This window comes from Vulpes vulpes, chromosome 2 (assembly GCF_048418805.1).
Source record: "Vulpes vulpes isolate BD-2025 chromosome 2, VulVul3, whole genome shotgun sequence".
In the NCBI taxonomy this organism is placed as follows: Eukaryota; Metazoa; Chordata; class Mammalia; order Carnivora; family Canidae; genus Vulpes; species Vulpes vulpes.
This window is the reverse complement of record NC_132781.1, coordinates 37517940-37537182: the sequence shown is the minus strand read 5'-3', so window position 1 is coordinate 37537182 and position 19243 is coordinate 37517940. Positions and strand designations below refer to the sequence as shown.

Sequence of the window (19243 nt, the reverse complement as noted above, 5' to 3'; positions counted from 1 at the left end):
GGCGATGTGGAGGCAGAGGTCTGTCCCCAACAGGCTGGGAGTCAGAGGTGTAGGGGTGGGACTCAGGACTGAAGCCTGTGCTAGGAAGCTCACATTCTCACCCCCAAGTTAACATGCAAAATGTATGACTGGACAAACTCTCTGCTCTGCTCTTAGACAATCCATGGAATTGATCAGAAGCAGAGAGATTCAAAACCTCCAATCGTTAGAAGGGTGTTACCTTGCCAAAGAAACCACAAGACCAGCCAGAAATGGCTGTTGATTGCTCAATGCCCAAAGCAAAGGCCAAGCTCCTAGCTCATGCAGACAGGAGAAGGCTGCCCCCAGTGAAGGGTTCCTCCCCAGTGCATATCTCAGACAAGTCCAGGGAGGACCTTCCCTACGGCGGCCAACCAGAGAGGCTGACCAAGGAGCTCAGTCACATCTTACTGCTCCGCGATGCACCATATGCTAATTAGCAATGCTATTCCTGTTCTCCACTTTCCAGCACAGGGGTCCTTGTAGTATTTATGCTGTTCGCAATGTTTGTGTTTAGGGAAAGTTGGACATGGTTAAGCTTCTTATTTGGGTTTGGGTCACTGGACCTTGAGAAATCACTCAGTGTAAATAAGCAGATTTTGTTTGTCTCAAGACTCTGGACACCAATAGAGAAAAGTGACAGTTTCTCTGCTTCTTTGGAGACAAGGGCTGTTCCTCCCATTCTCCTGATAGTACCTACACACTTACCATGGCTGTGGCTGGTAATGGTGTTAAGGGAATGGGGCGACTTGTAATAGAAGGGGATTGTAAAATGTTGCCTGAGAGGAGCTGTGTGTGTGTGTGTGTGTGTGTGTGTGTGATATGAAAGTCTCAGGCAAATGACTTGTTACATTGCCCTCATTATATAAAAGCCATGATGGCATTCAAGCTGTTATGACTGGCAACGATGAGCTCTGTCTTATGTCCAGTTCAGAGTCACCAGAAAGTTATTCCAATGGATGGAGTATCATCACCCATCAGTGGATAGGGTCAAATGAAAGAGGCAAAGTAAGCAATGCATCCTCATTGAAAAAGAAACAAAAGAGAAGTGCAGAAAATATAAAGGAGAAGTGTCCATGACAAAATTAAATAATAGTCTTCTTTTCCTCTAAGAAACCACAGTTAGCTACTTGACATATATATTTCCAAATATTTGCCCTTGTAAATATACATGTGTATACGGCTTTTAAGAATGAAACAAGAGTAGTATTATTCTATACATACAGTTCTGTAGCATGCATGTAGAGTATATATGGCTATACTTCATGGAAACACAGACACTTTTTGCACCTAACATGACGCATACTTTCCATAGATATGGATGTGTGTTACTCTTTTTACTGATTGCAGAGGTTTCCATTGACCGGCATCTCAATCCTCTATTGACTTAATCCTCTGCTGATGGTTGTTTCCATTAGTTTGCTATTTGCAAACTGTGCTGCAAAGAATATTCTTCTGCCTACGTATTCCTGTTCTTAGTAGTGTTGCTACAAAATACATTCCTAGAAATGGAATCCTGGCAAATGGCAGCTAGATCAAATACTATGTGCATTTTAACGTTTGCTTCATAGTAGCATTTAATTGTACTCTAAAGAATTTGATCACTGTAATTCTAAACCAGTTTTGGATCAAAAATTAGATTATTCTAAACAAAATGAAAAATCATGGCTCACAGAATTAACACATGCTTGGTTTTGGCACAGCCTTTTGAATTTCCCTTCTGCGGAAGGGGATCTGGCTCAGTATACATTTCTTATAGTTATAACTATGACTGAATAACCCATCTATTAAATAGCTCAGCTTTCACAGTGAACTTAGAAACTGGCATATAGTATAAATCTATAGCCCCACATATGGGCTGGTTGTCTTTTCCTCCTCTAACATTAGCCATTTACTCTGTAGGGCATGGACTCTACAGAAATAATGTATGCTATCCCTGTTACTGTATGCAGATATACACTGCATTTGGAAAAAAGCGGTGAATCATACTGACTATTGCCGTGGTCCTCAGCTGTTAAACACGCATGTTGAACACCTGATGAGGTTGTAGAACTATCCATTCCCAGGCCCACACCTAAAGATTCTGATATGAGTGTCCTAACGAATCATGGCATGTGATTTGAGGACAAGTGGATGATATTTGGGGACATAACTTAGCTAGTGTTTAAGGGTCTGTAGTTACATAAAAGTCTAGTTTTAGAACTCAGTTGTACCATTTACTTGCTGTGTGCTCTCAACCAAGTTACTTACCCTCTCTAAGCCTGGCTGGAGTTTACTCTTGAATCACATGAGGATATTAATAAGTATTTAAACTGTACTGATTCATTGTGAAGATCAAATGGACCCTACTTAAAAAGCACGCAGCCTGAAGTAGGTCTCAATATGTTAGTAATTGTTATTAAGAAAGCTTGATTTATTATAAATAAATCTATTTATTATTATTTACTATTATTTGTTATAAATAAATAAATGACACTCTTCTTACTAATATCCATAGTAAATTTTCCTGAAGCATGTATATTATGATTTGATTTATGAAATATTCATAATTTCAATGATCCAGAAATGTGGCTCCATTATAAAGCAGAGTATCTCTGGGCTAGCTACTCTTTTATCTTTCCCAATTCCCTCCTTTTCACACCTGCCTATTTTTTGCCTATTATTCCTTCTGACCAGCGATTCTGACTTTGCAGACAAAACCAAACTCAATACCAGTTTTCAAAGGACTATCTTTATTATTTCTCTAGGCTGAACACAGCACTGAACAGAAACATCTTAATACACACATGTCAGTCTGGTGGCTTGCATGCCACTTCTGCCTAGAATAAACCATGACAGTCACTCAATTGACACCAATCCACAGTGCAAATGAAGGGACCAGGGGAGGACAGTGAAGAAGGTATCTTGGGGTCTCTCGGAGCAAATGGTCCCAGAGTATGACATTGAAAATAAATAACAAAAATTAAATAGTATAAATAAGTTGAAATTTAAGTTAGAAAGAGTCCCTGAGTGTGGCTGTTTGGCAACAACCAACCTACAGGAGAGGTAGCTGTGGAGGTTAGAGGGGTGTTTCCAAGGCTCGGACTTCTGCTCCCCAGTCAGCCCACTGAGGTCACTGGGTTCTCCAAGCTTCCAGGCCACTCAGGCTTTCAGCTTCAGATCGGCCACATATTCCTGGACCCAGGCCTCACTGGGGTTGGCACAGGCCTGGCGGCCTTTTCTGGTTTGGAAGCTATGGAGAGAAGTGGAAGGATTATATACCAAGGAATCCAGCAAGAGGATGCTGAGTCCCCTGTGGCCCCTCGCCGCACTCTCTGTCCTGGTCAGCTGGAGGCATACCTACTTTCTCAGAGACTCTCCGCCCACCTCAGTCTAGAGAGCAGCTCTCACTGACTTGGGGTGGTCGGGGTGCGTCCAGGGGACCTTTATTTCTCTCTTTATTTCTCTCTTCCTTCTGGGCTGGATCAACCCTCTCTGACTTTGCAAGCCCCTGGCAGGTCAGGTCACACCTCAGAGACCGGGGTCCTACATATCTCATAGGCCCCAGAGGGCTGTGCCATTCCAGGATGGCACCCTGGGCCAGTCTTTGCCCTTGGGTGCTGCTCCCATTGTAGACCCTCCCTGCCTCCCCAGAGCTGGGCAGGAAGACTGGCACTTACATAATACCGGGCTTGGAGCATTGGCTGCTGGTCTCAAAGCAGTCGACTATGAAATTGCGTGGAATCTGCTTGGAGACGTAGGAGAAGCAGCAGGCTATTGGGGTGTCAGCACCAACTGTGGAGGAAGAGAGAGAATGAGCCCGAGTCACAGTTTGGAAAGGAAAATGAGATTGGATCCCTGAGAAGGCGAGAAAGACTTGGAGGAAAACAGCTTCGCTCGGAGTGCAGGCTGGGGGACAGGATCACTGGAGGGCACTGGGCATCTTTGCCTAGAAATATGCCTGTCTCTGTCCTGGTTTCTGTCTGTGTCTTCTTTCTCCTTGACTTTTTGTCATGAGCTGTCTTTCTTGATGTGATCCAAACATCTAAGCAGACTGCTCTTGTCTCATCTCCCCCCTGGAAATTTTGCCTGGTTCAAGAAGTCCTGCCCCAGCAAACAAGAAACCTTGGACATCTCTCTTATGACATCCAGGGGACAGTGCTCTGGGGAGGTCTAGGGTGAGTGAGGGTAAGAATGACCCCACCGGGAGGTCACTAGGCTTGGATTGAGCCTCTTGCAGACTCATTTGTTTAGGGTCCCTATTTTTCCATCTGTAAAATGGGACTATAACTCCCCTACCTCACCCTGGCTCTCAGATCTGGGGACTGGGAAAGCTAAGATCCCTTTATGAAGATGAAAATAAAAGTCTTGAAGAGAAAGGCCACGATGTTTTCTAGCCCTCTGAGAAGCTCCCTATTTTCTCCTGGGGGCTCCCGAGGCCATGAGACAGAAATGGATGTGGTCCGGCTGTGGGGACAGAGCGTGGGGACATGTGCAGCAACAACAGAGACTCACATGGTGCAGAGAAGACCTGGCTGCAGAGGGACATGGTGCAGAGGAGGACGGCGAGGGCAGCCCCGGGGACCTTCATGACGCTGAGCTGCGGATGGAGCGAGGGCTTGCTTGTCTGCAGAGGTGGGCCTGGGCACTTGCTGCTGCCTGTGTCCTTCTGAAGAGTGAACAGATCTCCCCTGCTCTTTATAGGCAGCCCTGGTGGAAGGGGAAATAGAATCTGGGGGTGTGGAGGGAAATTTTTAAGCACAGTGGTGTTGTCACGCTGAGTGTTGCACAACTCAGGGTCCCAGGGTACCACAGGGGTTCAGGATATCCAAGAATAGCTTCTCTGAGTTATAAGTTTCAGCCTGAGACCCATGACTTGTTCTGGTTTCTTGTGAGGAAATGGTTTCCCCCGTGAGCAGGAGGAGAGAGCTATGTGTTGACCCAAGGCTATTCTTAGCCGGTCCCTTCCCATAAGACCTGATCTATACACAAACTCACCAGCCCTGTCCTTTCCACAGAGCTGACACTTCTGTGCTTCCTCAGCTATTCTAACCACACGGATGGGGTAGATGTGGTGATGCAGAGGATGGCACATACCTGCCTTAGATGCAAGGAACTGAACCAAGGGATCCTCACTAGGGGACTTGGAGGCATGAGATCACATCTCCATTGTTCATCCTGTCATCAGACAGTGACCGAGTGACTCGAAGCTCTGGATTAACACCAGATGAGGATCAGAAAGCCACATTAGATGTGAGTGTTCACATGTCAGGAGCCTAAAAAATATTTATGCCTTATAACCTAGGAGATGCATTTCTAGGAAAGAGTTCTAAAGAAACAAACCCAAATACAGAGGCATTGTTAAACATAAAGATATCAGACTCAGCATCATTTAGGATTCTAAAATAAGAAAACCTAAATTCTCCTTTATTAGGGAATTATAAAGTAAACTCCTGATTGTTTATTATTAAGCCCTTAAATGGAATGAAGTGAAATAGCATAAATATATCATAACAATAGTTATAAAAAAAAGATGAAAAATTGTACAAGATGAAGAATTATATATATATATATATATATATGCATCCACACATGAATGGCAAATATTGTAACTATATATATATATATATACATATATATATATACATATATATACATATATATGTAAACACTAGGCATGGAAAAAAAAAGCATTGGGAATAAATGTCTCAAAGAACCAATAGTAGCTATATTTGTGTCTATGGTCTATAGGTGATTAATTTTTTTGTGATTAATTTTTTTGCTTTCCCCTTTTTATAGATTAAAAAAATATATATTTTTAAATGAGAATGTTGAGATCCCTGGGTGGCTCAACGTTAAGCACCTGCCTTTGGCCCGGGCGTGATCCCGGAATCCCGGGATCGAGTCCCATGTCGGGTGCCCTGCGTGGAGCCTGCTTCTCTTTCTGCCTGTGTCTCTGCCTCTCTCTCTCTCTCTCTGTCTCTCTTTCTCTCTGTCTCTCATAAATAGATAAATAAAATATTTTTTAAAAATGAGAATGTTTTACCTTCCTGATCAGCTTACCAATTTATGAACACGTTTTATTTATTTATTTTTTAAGATTTTATTTATTTATTCATGAGAGACACACACACACAGAGAGATATTTCCCCACATTTTGTTTTAAAACATTCACAACATTACCATTTGGAAAGTAGGTTGCTATCAATTGTCTAACTTGAAAGAAATTTTTGATATACAAAAGTTTCTGTTCAATGGTGTTTGCTAAAATGAAGTCTTGATTTCCATTTCTCTGAACTATTTTAAGGAACCTGTGTGATACTTACATAAATAATAACAAATTCAAAGCAGTTTTCTTATTCTTTTTTAAAATGATTTTAAAAATTTATTTATTCCTGAGAGACAGAGAGAGAGAGAGAGAGAGAGGCAGAGATACAGGCAGAGGGAGAAGCAGGCTCATTGTGGGAAGCCTGAGGTGGGACTTGATCCCAGGACTCCAGGATCATGCCCTGAGCCGAAGGCAGATGCTCAACCGCTGAGCCACCCAGGTGACCCTCTCTCTTATGCTTTTTAATTTATAATTTCAGTGGTGTGAAAGGGTCTCCTTTTCAGCCAGATCTACATATTTTTCTATCTTTTATTATCTTATTATTAGTGTTTAATAAACATAATTCACACTTGGACTCTAGATACTCTCGGTCTGATAGGAATGGGTAGAGCATATAAACAGGTAACCACAGCACTTAGCAGAAAGTGCTAAGATTCCTAGGAGGGAGAAATGACCTCCCTCAAGAGAATTTGGGGAAGGCTTCACAGACGAGATGGAGCTTTGCTTGGGTGTTAAAAGGTACACAGGTTTCAAACCCATATAAATAGAGGGTGGGGTTGGCAGGAGAGGTCAAGCCAGCGTAGTCAAAGGTGTGGACTTGCCAGTTCAGAGGGAAGAGTGAGCAGATCAGTGTAGCTGCATAGTGGTGGGACAAACAGGGATGAGGAAGCTAAATTGGGGGTCAAACCAGGAGATCTTTGAAGTCCCCAAAAAGGGGCTAGCACAGTGGTGGAAATAAGATATAAGCAAAGTGAGATCATATCTTAGGAATCCTGCCTTTCCTGGGTCTGTAGGGTTCCTGCTCTTAAAACGCATGGGCTCTCTTCTCATCCCATTCCTAGGATTGCTAATGCTGGTTCTGAGAGAGGCAAAGGCAGGATCAAGGACAATGGCAGGTTACCCTGGGGCTTCAGGATCCAAGTGTCTTCCTTTGTTCCTGTCAATTCCATAAAAGGAGTCTATCACTAGTTTCAGTGGAAACTCTAGATCACAGACCTGCCTCCTCCTCAGCCCGCCCCCTTTGCCCTAGCTCTCAGCTGACACCCTGAACTGCACTCCCTCAGTTCACTTCTTGGGGAACCCCCCTCACATTTGTGATTCAGCTTCTGAGAGTTGGATGCTTTGAGTTGGGAGGGCCAGAAAAAGGAACTGGAAACTGCTGAATCAACCCCTTGGCTAATAATGGACCTTATTATATCCTCTTCTATAATTACAGAACCTGCCACACTGCGTTGTAATTAGTTACTTATGCAATTTTTCTCTCCAGAAATTTAGACCATATCCTGTTAATTTTAAACCAAATTCATATCATGGCTTGTTGGTTAATTTAAACCAAATGCTAGCCTGTGATGATTATAACAGGATGAATTGTCTGCCATTATAGCTATTCCTTATATTTTTGTTCTTTTTAATAAAGGTGCTTTACTGAATATAAAATTTTATCTTAGTGTTTATATATTTGTAAGCCTTTCCATATCAACCTTTCAAATCAGAAAATAGCCCTTTGTTGTATGTGCTTTTATTGGATTGGAAAATAATATACTTGTGTGCAAAGTATGTCTTAATATGTATATGTTGAATGACTAATATAAGGGGATCTTCAGGTGGCTTTGTTGGTTGGGTGGGCCTTAGAAATTTCTTAGGTGGGGGCACCTAAGCGGCTCAATGTTTGAATGTCTGCCTTTGGCTCAGGTTGTAATCTTGGAGTCCCGGGATCGAGTCCGGCTTCTCCCTCTGCCTGTATCTCTGACTCTCTCTGTGTGTCTCTCACGAATAAATAAATGAAATCTTTTCTATTTTTATTTTTTTAAGATTTTATTTATTTATTTATTCATGACAGAGAGAGAGAGAGAGAGAGAGAGAGAAGCAGAGACACAGGCAGAGGGAGAAGCAGGCTCCACGTGAAGAGCCTAATGTGGGACTCGATTCCAGGACTCCGGGATCACACCCTGAGTCGAAGGCAGAAACTCAACAGCTGAGCCACCCAGGGATCCCTGAAATCTTGTTAAGAAAGAAACAAGAAAGAAAGAAAGAAAGAAAGAAAGAAAGAAAGAAAGAAAAGAAAAGAAAAGAAAAGAAAAGAAAGAAAAGAAAAGAAAAGAAAGAAAAGAAAAGAAAAGAAAAGAAAAGAAAAGAAAAGAAAAGAAAAGAAAAGAAAAGAGAAATTTCCCAGGTGGTAAATTGGTGTTCTCAGGTGACTTTCCCGGGATCACACAGATGATATTGGTCAGTTTTATGTTTCACTGTCTGTTAATTGGCAGGTTATCTCCAGTGATAACCACAATGCCTGACATATAGTAGAGCTTAATACGTATTTGGTGAATGAATGAATACAGTGCTAATTTGACTAACAGTGTGTGTTATGCCCAAAGTCCCAATGTGGAGTTGAAAGACTAACAGGAAGGAAAAAATCAGAAAGGTCCTGATGTCGAAGTCTTGATCTTTGGTAGTAGAGCACTCAAAATCTCTTAGTGATGCTAGCAGTCAGCATGGTGGATCTTGCAGTTTGGAGGGGGCTTACATTGTGTCCTAGCTTCCCTGGCTCATTCTAGCCTCTTTGAGGTCCCACCCCTGTCCACCAGAGTATCCTAGCCATGAGTACAAGGTATTTGGGCAGAACAATTCATGTTCTGCAACATCACTGGCTGTCCTGCTCTGCTCACATCCTCACTGCTTCCCATGCCCTGGACCTGCTGGATTGGTTTTTCTCCAGTTTCCAGCTCTGTGGCTCCGCTTCCTTGGGCATCAGTTCCAGCTCAAGGGAAATGATAGGCTGGCTGGCAATGACAACTTGTTTGACCCAGCCTTGGCTCCCTTTTTTCAGGCGTGGCCCCACCTTTCAGGTAGGCGGAAACTATGTCCTGGAGGCCCCTTTATAGCATTCTAGAGACACAATGTCTCGTTGATGCAGCCCCTTCTTTCTGCAGCCTGGCCCTTTGCAATCTTGAGTTCTCCATGTCATTCTCCTCTGGCCATTTGTATGTGCAATAGATCAGGGCATACCTCTTGGTATTGGATTAGATTCATCCTTGTGCCCCTGCTCCCCCTTCTATGTTCTTTTCTTTTTTTTTTTTTCAGTTTTATACCTTTATTTGACAATCAGCGATTAGTTCTCATCCACATTAACAGTCTGTAGATTTTTGAAAGTGGTGACAGGTACGTAGGTAACCAGCGTGTAGAGCTTGTTTGGTGAATCTTCATCCTTGTTACGTTTTCTGGACAACCGCACACGGATACGGTATGGAACATTCCTTATTCCTTTGGCCCAGACAGCTTTGTTGAGCCTGGTGTCAATGTGCACATCTGGAGTTCCCATCTCCTTCATGGCAAATTTCCGGATCTCTTTGAGTGCCCGAGGGGCACGCTTCTTGAAACCCACTCCATGGATACGTTTGTGAGTGTTGATGGTGTATTCTCTGGTCACTACCTCGTTGATGGCAGAACGGCCCTTCTTCTTCTCGCCACCCTTCTTTGCGGGAGCCATTCTGCCGGGCCCTAGTTGGAGAGGAAGCCCCTTCTATGTTCTTGACTCAGTAAAAACCATCCCCACCTATGAAGCTTCCATGCCAGAAACCTGGGAATCACCCTGACTCCTCTCTCCCCCTCATCTACATCTATTGCATATTTGAAATGAAGTAGATTTCCTTCTCACTGTTCCTACTGCCACTGCCTGGGGTCCAACCCTCATCATTTCTTGCCATGACAGCTGTAAGAGTGTCCTGTCAACTGTGTTTCCTTCTAGTTTTGCCTCTCTTTGATCTGTCCCATCACATGACACCCAAAGTGATTTTGCTAAAGGTCAAATCACTGTCTATCTCTGTCTGTTGAAAATGTTTCAAATACTCTGCATGGTTTCCAGCATGGAATGGAAGCTTCCCCTCTGACCTGACCCCTGCCTCCCTCTTTGGTCTATCTCTTGCCACCTTCAGACTTCCTGGAAATTTAGTCAGCCCTCTGAATGACATGTAATTCTTTAAAAGTGCAGGCCTCAGGATCCCTGGGTGGCACATCGGTTTAGCGCCTGCCTTTGGCCCAGGGCGCAATGCTGGAGACCCGGGATCGAGTCCCAGGTAGGGCTCCCAGTGCATGGAGCCTGCTTCTCCCTCTGCCTGTGTCTCTGCCTCTCTCTCCCTCTGCGTGTGACTATCATAAATTAAAAAAAAAAAAAAATTTAAAAGTGCAGGCCTCTCTTCTGCTTTCTATGAATAAGGTGTCAGCTCATCCTGGGAGATCACAGGGCGGAGTGAAACCCTAGAAGCATGGGTATGTCCCATGACAGCAGTGGAGATTAACGTTTAGAACAAATAAGGAAAGTCATTATTTAATTAATTCCCTTACTTTTCTAAGGAAAAGAGAAATCCATGGACTCCACTGTTCAAAGACATGCAGAATGCAAAACTGAGAGACATTCTATATCGCAATAACAACTCTGGTTTGTAAGCTTCTAACATAAATTTATAATAAGCCCATTTCCCTTTTATGACTTACTTATGCTTTGAACCAGACTTCCTTGGCGTCATTTCCAAATCTAACATGTATTAGCTGTGTGTTCTTCTGTAGGCTACTTACCTCTCTGTGTTTCAGTTTCCTTGTGTGTGAAAGGGGATAATAGTACCTACCTCAGAGGACTCCTGGGAGGGTAAAATACATTAGCATCTATGAAAGGCTGTGAATAGCTTTTTCCTGTAAGCACTATGTTAGTGTTAGTTACTATTATCATTTTTACTGAAATATACCAGTCAATCTATTTTATGCATTAAAAAAAGCACAGGTCTCGGGCAGCCTGGGTGGCTCAGCAGTTTAGCGCCGCCTTCAGTCCAGAGCCTGATCCTGGAGACCTGGGATGGAGTCCCACATCCGGCTTCCTGCAAGGAGCCTACTTCCTCCTCTACCTGTGCCTCTCTTTCTCTTTCTGTGTCTCTCATAAATAAATAAAATCTTAAAAAAAAAATTTAAAAAGCACAGGTCTCTTGTTCTTTGCCTAGTTAACCCTGGCCCTATACTCTTTGCCTGGCTAATCTTTCTTCAGATCTCAGCTAAATTTATAATAGAGAAAAGTTAGAACAACCCGAATGGGCTGACCTAAGTAACAGAATAGTTAATTATACATTTAAAAATAAAATTTTGGTATATTCACAGAATGAAATATCACACATGCCAATTTTGAATAACTTTAGTGTTTTTAATGACATAGAAGAATATAAAGTAACAAAAATAAGATATACTAATATACTAGTTCAAGAAAGAGTAGTAAGTGACAATAGTAAAATATAAAACCATGTACAGAATGTTGAGTCATTTTTATTTTATTTATGCTTTCCTATATTTTCTAATTTTTGTACAGTGACTATGTATATTTTCTATGAAAAAAACAAAACAAAACTCAGGCATTACCTTTTTTGACATTTCACCACCACCTTCCAAAACATGTATCTCCAATGCTTGAAATAGTGCCCAGAATATAGTAGACCCTTAGTAAAGTTTTATTGAATTATTTTTCTTCTCTTGTTGGATATTCTCTATGACCAAACTGGAAAGAGCTTGAAACAGATATAAAGGGGCACCTGGGTGGCTCAGTGGTTGAGTATGTGCCTTCAGGTCAGGTCATGATCCTGGGGTTCCAGGATCAAGTCCCGTATCAGGCTCCCCATGGGGAGCCTGCTTCTCCCTCTGCCTATGTCTCTGGCTTTCTGACTGTGTCTCGCATGAAGAAAGAAAGAAAGAAAGAATGAAAGAAAGAAAGAAAGAAAGAAAGAAAGAAAGAAAGAAAGAAGAAAGAAAGGAAAGAAAGAAAGAGAAAGAAAGAAAGAAAGAAAGAAAGAAAGAAAGAAAGAAAGAAAAGAAAGAAAGAAGAAAGGAAGGAAGGAAGGAAGGAAGGAAGGAAGGAAGGAAGGAAGGAAGAAAGAAAGAAAGAAAGAAAGAAAGAAAGAAAGAAAGAAAGAAGAAAGAAAGAAAGGAATAAAAGCACTGTTTGAAGGAAGAGAGATATTTCCTAAAGAATACTGGAAGTTTTCCAAACACTGATGAGGCTTTAACCTTCTCTCAGGAATTTAACAACTCTAAATTCATTGACCTCCACCCTTGACAGCAAAGAGCAGGCAGTGGTGGGTGAAGAAGACTCATTTCCTCTTTAAGAAGAATGAGGCTGCTGGCTTGAGGGGTGGAGTGTGATTGTCTCTGATGAACTGCTTCAATTAGCAACATGTCCTATGGACTCCATCCTGAACCCCGTGCTTTGGACAATTTTGTACTTGTTTCTTCAATCTACAACCCAGTTTCTGCTCCCATTTCCCCCAAGTGACTTGGCTATAACATTGGCAAGACCAAATAATTTATCCTAATTGGTTTATTATACTGGAAAGTGACCATTCAGCTCATTTTGGCTTTCCAGTCTCAACACTTGCTCACAAGAAATTCTCTAGTTTTGGGCATTACACATACTAGTAGCTAGCACTCTTGGCCCTGACACTCAATGGTCTCTTCAATGCTCATGCATCTCTGCACTTTCCTTCTAGGAGGGCACAAAATGTCAGGATTTGACCACTTCTGTTTCCTGCTCCTCAGAAGTTTTGTAATCTCTTTGGAGAGTTTGGTATCTTCTGAGACTTCCTGTATTTGCAATATCAGAGGTCATACCTGTAGAGGAAGTCTGGTTATCTCTGAACCAGGACTTGGAAGACTTGAGTCTTGACACACATCCTGTGTGACCTTGATTAATAAGTCTTTGAACTTCTCTGAATTTGTATTCCTAATCTGTACAATGCCAAAACATATAGGGATCAAATAAAACCATGGAGGTGGATATGCTGGGGGAAATCAGAAGTACTAGGACCTTTGAAAGTTCATATTACTGCTGTGGCTAGTGGTCCTGTTTGCAGCCTGGGGAGTCTGGGAGGACAAAAATGAGGAGAAAACAGATGTGAAAGTGACCAAAATGGAATAATGAGCACAGTGCCAGTCAAGGGTATAGGAGGGGAAACCTTACTGTTACCACGAGTGAGGGGAAGTGAAGGGCTTTCCTGCTCAAGAGTGAGGAGGTGACCACAGAATGTAAATGGAGCTCCTGGGACCATGGTTGACTCTTGCTACCACTTCTCACAACCCTAAGCTGGAAAGAGTTGAGTCTAGAATAGTATCCTTGATGCTAAAACTACTGGGTCTATGGGTTGAGGGCAGAAGAAGGAAGAAAATTATCCCATTAAAGCTGGGGAATCACACTTTGGAAAGAATTTTTCAAAATAATCAGTTTATTCTTACTTCATTTAACTAAATGGAATTCATATCCTAAGTCCATGTTATCTGTCACAACCCCTCCCATTAAAACTGGTAGTTTGGGCTACCTCTGGGCACATATTAAGCAAATGTTTATTGAACACCTACTGTTTACACAGAGATAAGCATGACATGGTTTCTGCATCAAGGTGCTCCTTTTTAGTGAGGGAGACAAATAGATATGTTATAGGTGATAAGATGGAGGGAGCTCTGGAGGCTTCCTCTAGGAGCATGGAGAAAGATTCAGAGTTTAGTTGGAAGAGGGGTCAGGGAGGGTTATCTAAAGACAATGAGCACTTTTTTCGTAGTGTATTTGGGAGGGATTTGTTCTTATTCTCTATTGACTATCACTTAGAAATAGCTTCAATGTATGAATCTCAGAGGCCATTGATTCAGCTTAACATGTTGACAGAAGCCTTGGTACTTTTGGTGTGGAATTTCACTGGTGTGAACACAGCATTATTGGTGAGATCTTTACAAACAAAACATTTTATCTCTATGAACCAAAGATCAAACCAAGGCTAAGAAGCCAAAGTCAACAGTCAAACTCATTGTGTGGCTCAATGCAGATTAATTACCCATTCTTATATATCATCATTCTCCTATTGTTCCAGAGCAGACACCTTCATAATCCCTCCACAGGCTGAAGATCAGCACACCCCACTCATTTAGACAGAGGACTCCATGTCAAGTGCTCCTTCTTAGTGCATGGTGGAATTTAGATTTGACTGGGAACCATTCATTGACAGTCAAGGAATGGCCTTCTCCGACATTTTGTTTCTACCTCTGATGTGACACTTACTTTATTCCATCTCATGGCATCGTTATTTCTGTCACTGTCAATACCATCACTAGCCTAAGAACTCTTTGAGGGCATATTTGGGGTTTCACTCAGTTTTGTCTGCCCTGACAAACAGCAGATGACTACTCAACTGAGTTAGATGGAAATGCCATGAAAACAAAGTCTATAGATTTGGGGGAACATAAGACACATCCTTCTTCCCTTAAAGCAAGGTGCTTAATGCATGAACATGAAACTCCATCAACCAGGAGAGGCCATGAGAGATACTAGCATAGGTGATACAGGGATCACAGAAACTTAGAGCTGGGGATGGAGGTCTTGGTAAATATTGGAACATTTGGAGCAAAACTTACACAAAGAAAAGGGTAAGGACAGGAGAGAGGAGAGAAGTACAGTTTGTGTGTGTAGGTGGCATATGGGTGGGGGGAGTGATAAGGTAGGATGACATTGAACTTTATTTGTAGCCCTGAAGCACTCCAAAATGCTCCTCTCATCTCTCCTAGTCCACATTTCTACAGCACCCAGGAGGCCTGGCTCTCTCCTTTCCCTCTTCACCCTTCTTTCTCAGGGCAGAGGCAGATAGCCACGTGAGGCTGGGGGTGAGCAAATGGGTCAGTGTGGATGAGCTAATGGTGGATAGAGATCTTGACCAACCACTCTAATTGCCCCCACGTGTCCCACCCCACGCACTACTGTATTCCTGGTTGACTTTATTCTAGGTCAACAGCAGTGCCCAACCAGGTCGGGCTTTCCATGAATGTAAGGAATTCCCTATGGATGGCTGGGGAACACCCACGTGCTTATACTACACATTTTATCCATAACATGGTTAAGCCCATTGCTAGGTATATCCAATCCCATTTTTACACTAGAGGAACATTTTTTATTTGAGTCTTCCAAACTTGATTCTTCCTTTTTCTCTTTTTCTATTATCAGTCCAAGTAAACATACCAACATCTTTATTTCTTTTCTGTTCCCTTCTTGTTCTAGAACAGACTGACCCAAACTCCTTTCCTGATTTCAGCCCTAATAAGATGGGTCTTTGTGTGTGGCATAGGCCCTAGTGGTCAACATTTTCTCTCTTTGTGGTCATATTCTATATTTGTACTGAGGCAACCAGGTAGAAAGAAAATGGATTTTAGAATCAGATGACTCTTAGTTCAAATCTTGGCACTGCCCCTTAACCAACCATGTGTCCTGGAGATAATGAATTCTCCTGTGTGATCCTCCATTGCCCCAAGGGAATAATCATAGTCCTGCTCAGGGGTATGATAGGGTTAGATGTCATGTGTATGTGGAAGCTTGCCCAGTGCCTGGTCCTTAGTAAATCTCCAATAAGTGGAAGTTATAGATGTTCCTCAGGTGCCCTGCTGGATCTTTCTGCACATTCAATGCTGGACTCTCTCTTTACACCTAAGGAAATGTACAGGGCACTAAGGTCACTCAGCTCAGTAGAAGAAGGCCCAAGAATGGGACATGGATTCCTGGCTACCCCTTCCTTCTTAAGGCCAGGCTTGCAGCAGCTTTGGAAAAACATGAAGTCTCAAGTTTCTGGAGGTGCCAACCACTGAGAGCAGTATGCTTCTCATCTACAAGCCTCTTTTGGCAGATGTGAAGGTTTCATCCTTCCTCTCTATAGTCTTGATCACTGTCTTTGGTGTACCACTTCCCTCTATGACGCAGCCCACTTCTTCTCCACTACCCCCCTTTCCTCCCGTGATGACATCGCCCTGGGGAAGAGAAGCTGTGAAGGGCTGCTCTCTGTCAGCTAGCTTCAGTTTCCTTATTGGCACCATGACATCATCTCTACCTTGGAAATTCCATTTGCCCTCCTGTGCCTCCATATCTGTTTGAGGCCTCAGAGTTCCTATAAAGAGGGGTTCCCAAGTCAGTTTCAGCACAGAACACAGTTGGGCTCTGAAGCTTCACTGTTCTTCAGTCTCAGCTCCTGGAAAGCCTCTCCTCTGCCGAGACCATGAAGCTCTGTGTGACCGTCCTTTCTCTCCTTGTGCTAGTGGCTGCCTTCTGCTCCCCAGCGCTCTCAGCACCAAGTAAGTGGCCACTCTTCCAGCCGCTACTTCTAGAGTCATGGTGTAGATAGTGCTGGCTTTTCTAGCTGGGTCTGATCTAACGGTGGCATCTAGGGACGAAAGGGAGATGGGAAGATTTCCAAGTAGCCTGCTATTAAATGTAGAATCTAGTAGACATTCAGTAGGAGTCAAGTTCCTATTTTCTTAAGAAATAGCAACCAGTAGACTCATTTAAGCAAGTTCCTGCCTCTTTCTGTGCCTTGGTTTCCCCATCTATAAAATGAAGGTAGTTAGACACATGCCCTGAGACTCAGTCCAGTTCCAATCTTCCAAAATTCTTTTGTGACTTTCTCTTATGATCTTCTATTCAGAATACTACTCCTACTTAGGGTGAGTGGGATTGGAAAAAAGGGACCATATTTTGGGATCTGGTAGTCCTACTGAGATGGCCACTGAATATCTATTGATTAGAAACCAAAATTAACAAGTTGTAGAGCTTCTATCTCACCCTTGCCTTTCTTTCCAGTGGGTTCAGACCCTCCTACCGCCTGCTGCTTCTCTTACACCCTGCGGAAGATTCCTCGCAACTTTGTGGCAGATTACTTTGAGACCAGCAGCCTCTGCTCCCAGCCAGCTGTGGTGTGAGTATCAACCCTGGGTCTGTTCTAGGAGGCAGGGGTGAGGGCAGGATTATAAAATGGGGCCTACTGGCAGAAGATGGAAGCAAACAGTAGGGAGACAGGTCTCAGGGCTGAAGCCCTTCCAGAAATCAGTGAGGATCAAGCCATGAAGTTACCTGTTGAGTCTGGAGGAGGTTGGGTGGGGGCCAAGGGAAGGCAAGGGGACTTCTGGGGGAGGAATTTAGCCAGAGTCCAGGAAACCAGGGAAACTAAAAAAGATGACAGGAGATGTGCTTAGAAACCGTGCTTAGAAAAACATGCAGAAAAGTCATTGCTAGGGGCAATAGAGAATGAGTAGGGTGATGTATCCATTTGGATTGCAAAACTCATTTGTTCCTAATCTGAGCAACCCAAGAGGTGGAGCTAAATCCAGAGTAGAAGTTGCAAGGAGTCCAGTTTTAGCACCACCCCAGGAAGTTTTCCCACCTATTAGAGCTATCCAACATAAACCATGGTCAAGCAGAGGAAGATACCTACCACAGGCAAGGTCCCATGGGATTCTAATCTGTCTATTCCTTGTTCCACAGATTCCAAACCAGAAGGGGCAGACAAGTCTGTGCTAATCCCAGTGAGCCCTGGGTCCAGGAATACATGGATGATCTGGAACTGAACTGAGCTGCTCCAGGTCAAGGTGCAGGAGGTCTTCAGGGAAGGTCACCTGAGCCCAATGCTTCTCATGAGATGCACTTTCTCCACACTCATGACTCTTCTCAGTAGACTGTTCCTTCTCTTAATTTAATCATATTATGTGTTGTGTTATTGTATTTGAACTTATTTCTATTATTTGTTTTGCCAAAGGACACTTACTTGTCCCCCATGGGGATAGTCTACCATCATTGTTTCTCTGCTATTGTAGACATATGAATAATGCAACTGATTCCATATGTTTTCAAAATAAAATTTCTAAAAAATTATAGACAATTTCTTTGCATTTTAATTTGACTTGAGGGGAATTGCCTCATATTATGACTGGGGCAAACTACAGTTTCCAAACACAATAAGGACAAGCAATTACTGAGTACTTAATATGGGCTAATATGGGGCGGCCCGGGTGGCTCAGTGGTTTAGCATCGCCTTTGGCCCAGGGTGTAGTCCTGGAGAGCTGGGATCGAGTCCCATGTCGGGCTCCCTGCATGGAGCCTGCTTCTCCCACTGCCTGTGTCTCTGCCTCTCTCTTTCTCTGTGTCTCTCATGAATAAATAAATTTAAAAAAAGAAGGATGGAGTCCCATCCTTCTAAAAAAAAATATGGGTTAATATGTCTAAAGATATGATATCACTCAACAATTTCAATGGGATTTTAAAACCCTTATGAAGTAGGAACTGGTTATCTCCAATTTTACAGATGAGGAAACAGAGGCACAGAGATGACGTGACTTGCTAAACCTTATGGATCTGCTGGGGTAGTAGCATCATGGAAGGATGATCCAAAAGGATAGCTATATGCTAAGAGGTAACATATCAATATTCTGTAGGAAAGTTGTGAATAGCAGTAGCAGCAGCACAATGTAGAAGGCGGAAGAGGTTCAGAGTCAGAAAAGTGGGCCTGCATGACTTATTATTGGCATACCATTAGGAAAGTCATCTTGCCTTACTGGACCTCGAGTTTCACACCTAGAAAGTGAGAGTTTCAAAGGGCTATTGTAAGGTGACATGTACATTACCCATCGTGGGGGCCTGACATCTGGAAGATTCTTTCCTTCTCTGAGCCTTAGCATTCTCACTTAAAATGGGCATGGTGCCTATCCTCCTAGGGTCATCATGTAGATTAGCTTAGTTAGTGAATAGGCTCTCTAAAGGCCAACACAAATGTGAAATGTTATCATGAGAACAGAAGAGTGAATATCAGATCTAGTTCTGGACGGTGGCAGGAATAACCTAGAGCCACAGTTTATTTCCTTAATTCATCCTCAGAACTTCTTCTTACAGGGGTGCCTGGGTGGCTCAGTCGGTTGGGCATCTGACTTTTGATCTCAGAGTCTTGTCTCTTCCCCTCTCTCTCCCTGTCTCTCATGAATAAATAAAATCTTTAAAAAAAATGTTCATTCATGGGTCAGAGAGAACATGGGTCTGGAATAGAATTACATGTATTATCAAGTCTTGATTCGTGGGACTTAGAATTTTAGTCTATTAAA

The 19243-nt window shown here is 42.8% G+C and overlaps 3 protein-coding genes across 3 annotated transcripts; 1 reads left to right on the top strand and 2 right to left on the bottom strand.

The window, feature by feature from the left end:
- Window positions 1-2733: 2733 nt before the first annotated feature.
- On the bottom strand, window positions 2734-4662 carry LOC112918092 (C-C motif chemokine 3). Its single transcript, XM_025996252.2, has 3 exons — window positions 4513-4662; window positions 3678-3792; window positions 2734-3250 (listed from the first exon to the last, which is right to left on the bottom strand). Exons 1-3 carry the CDS (start codon window positions 4586-4588, stop codon window positions 3160-3162), a joined length of 282 nt encoding a protein of 93 aa, XP_025852037.2. The 5' UTR covers window positions 4589-4662; the 3' UTR covers window positions 2734-3159.
- A 4731-nt stretch (window positions 4663-9393) lies between these two features.
- Window positions 9394-9826, bottom strand: LOC112918091 (large ribosomal subunit protein eL31-like). The gene has a single exon (XM_072743101.1). It carries the CDS (start codon window positions 9807-9809, stop codon window positions 9432-9434), a length of 378 nt encoding a protein of 125 aa, XP_072599202.1. The 5' UTR covers window positions 9810-9826; the 3' UTR covers window positions 9394-9431.
- Window positions 9827-16120: 6294 nt separating this feature from the next.
- Window positions 16121-18030, top strand: LOC112918090 (C-C motif chemokine 4). Its single transcript, XM_025996251.2, has 3 exons — window positions 16121-16450; window positions 16956-17070; window positions 17637-18030. Exons 1-3 carry the CDS (start codon window positions 16375-16377, stop codon window positions 17722-17724), a joined length of 279 nt encoding a protein of 92 aa, XP_025852036.1. The 5' UTR covers window positions 16121-16374; the 3' UTR covers window positions 17725-18030.
- Window positions 18031-19243: the final 1213 nt, after the last annotated feature.

Excerpts from the sequence above, each read along its gene's own strand:
- LOC112918092 (XM_025996252.2), bottom strand. The coding sequence starts at position 4,588 with ATGAAGGTCCCCGGGGCTGCCCTCGCCGTCCTCCTCTGCACCATGTCC. Across the intron at positions 3,793-4,512 it reads CCAGGTCTTCTCTGCACCAT|TTGGTGCTGACACCCCAATA; the intron begins GTGAGTCTCTGT and ends CTTCCTCCACAG. Across the intron at positions 3,251-3,677 it reads TGCTCCAAGCCCGGTATTAT|CTTCCAAACCAGAAAAGGCC; the intron begins GTAAGTGCCAGT and ends TTCTCTCCATAG.
- LOC112918091 (XM_072743101.1), bottom strand. The coding sequence starts at position 9,809 with ATGGCTCCCGCAAAGAAGGGTGGCGAGAAGAAGAAGGGCCGTTCTGCC.
- LOC112918090 (XM_025996251.2), top strand. The coding sequence starts at position 16,375 with ATGAAGCTCTGTGTGACCGTCCTTTCTCTCCTTGTGCTAGTGGCTGCC. Across the intron at positions 16,451-16,955 it reads CCCAGCGCTCTCAGCACCAA|TGGGTTCAGACCCTCCTACC; the intron begins GTAAGTGGCCAC and ends CTTTCTTTCCAG. Across the intron at positions 17,071-17,636 it reads TGCTCCCAGCCAGCTGTGGT|ATTCCAAACCAGAAGGGGCA; the intron begins GTGAGTATCAAC and ends CTTGTTCCACAG.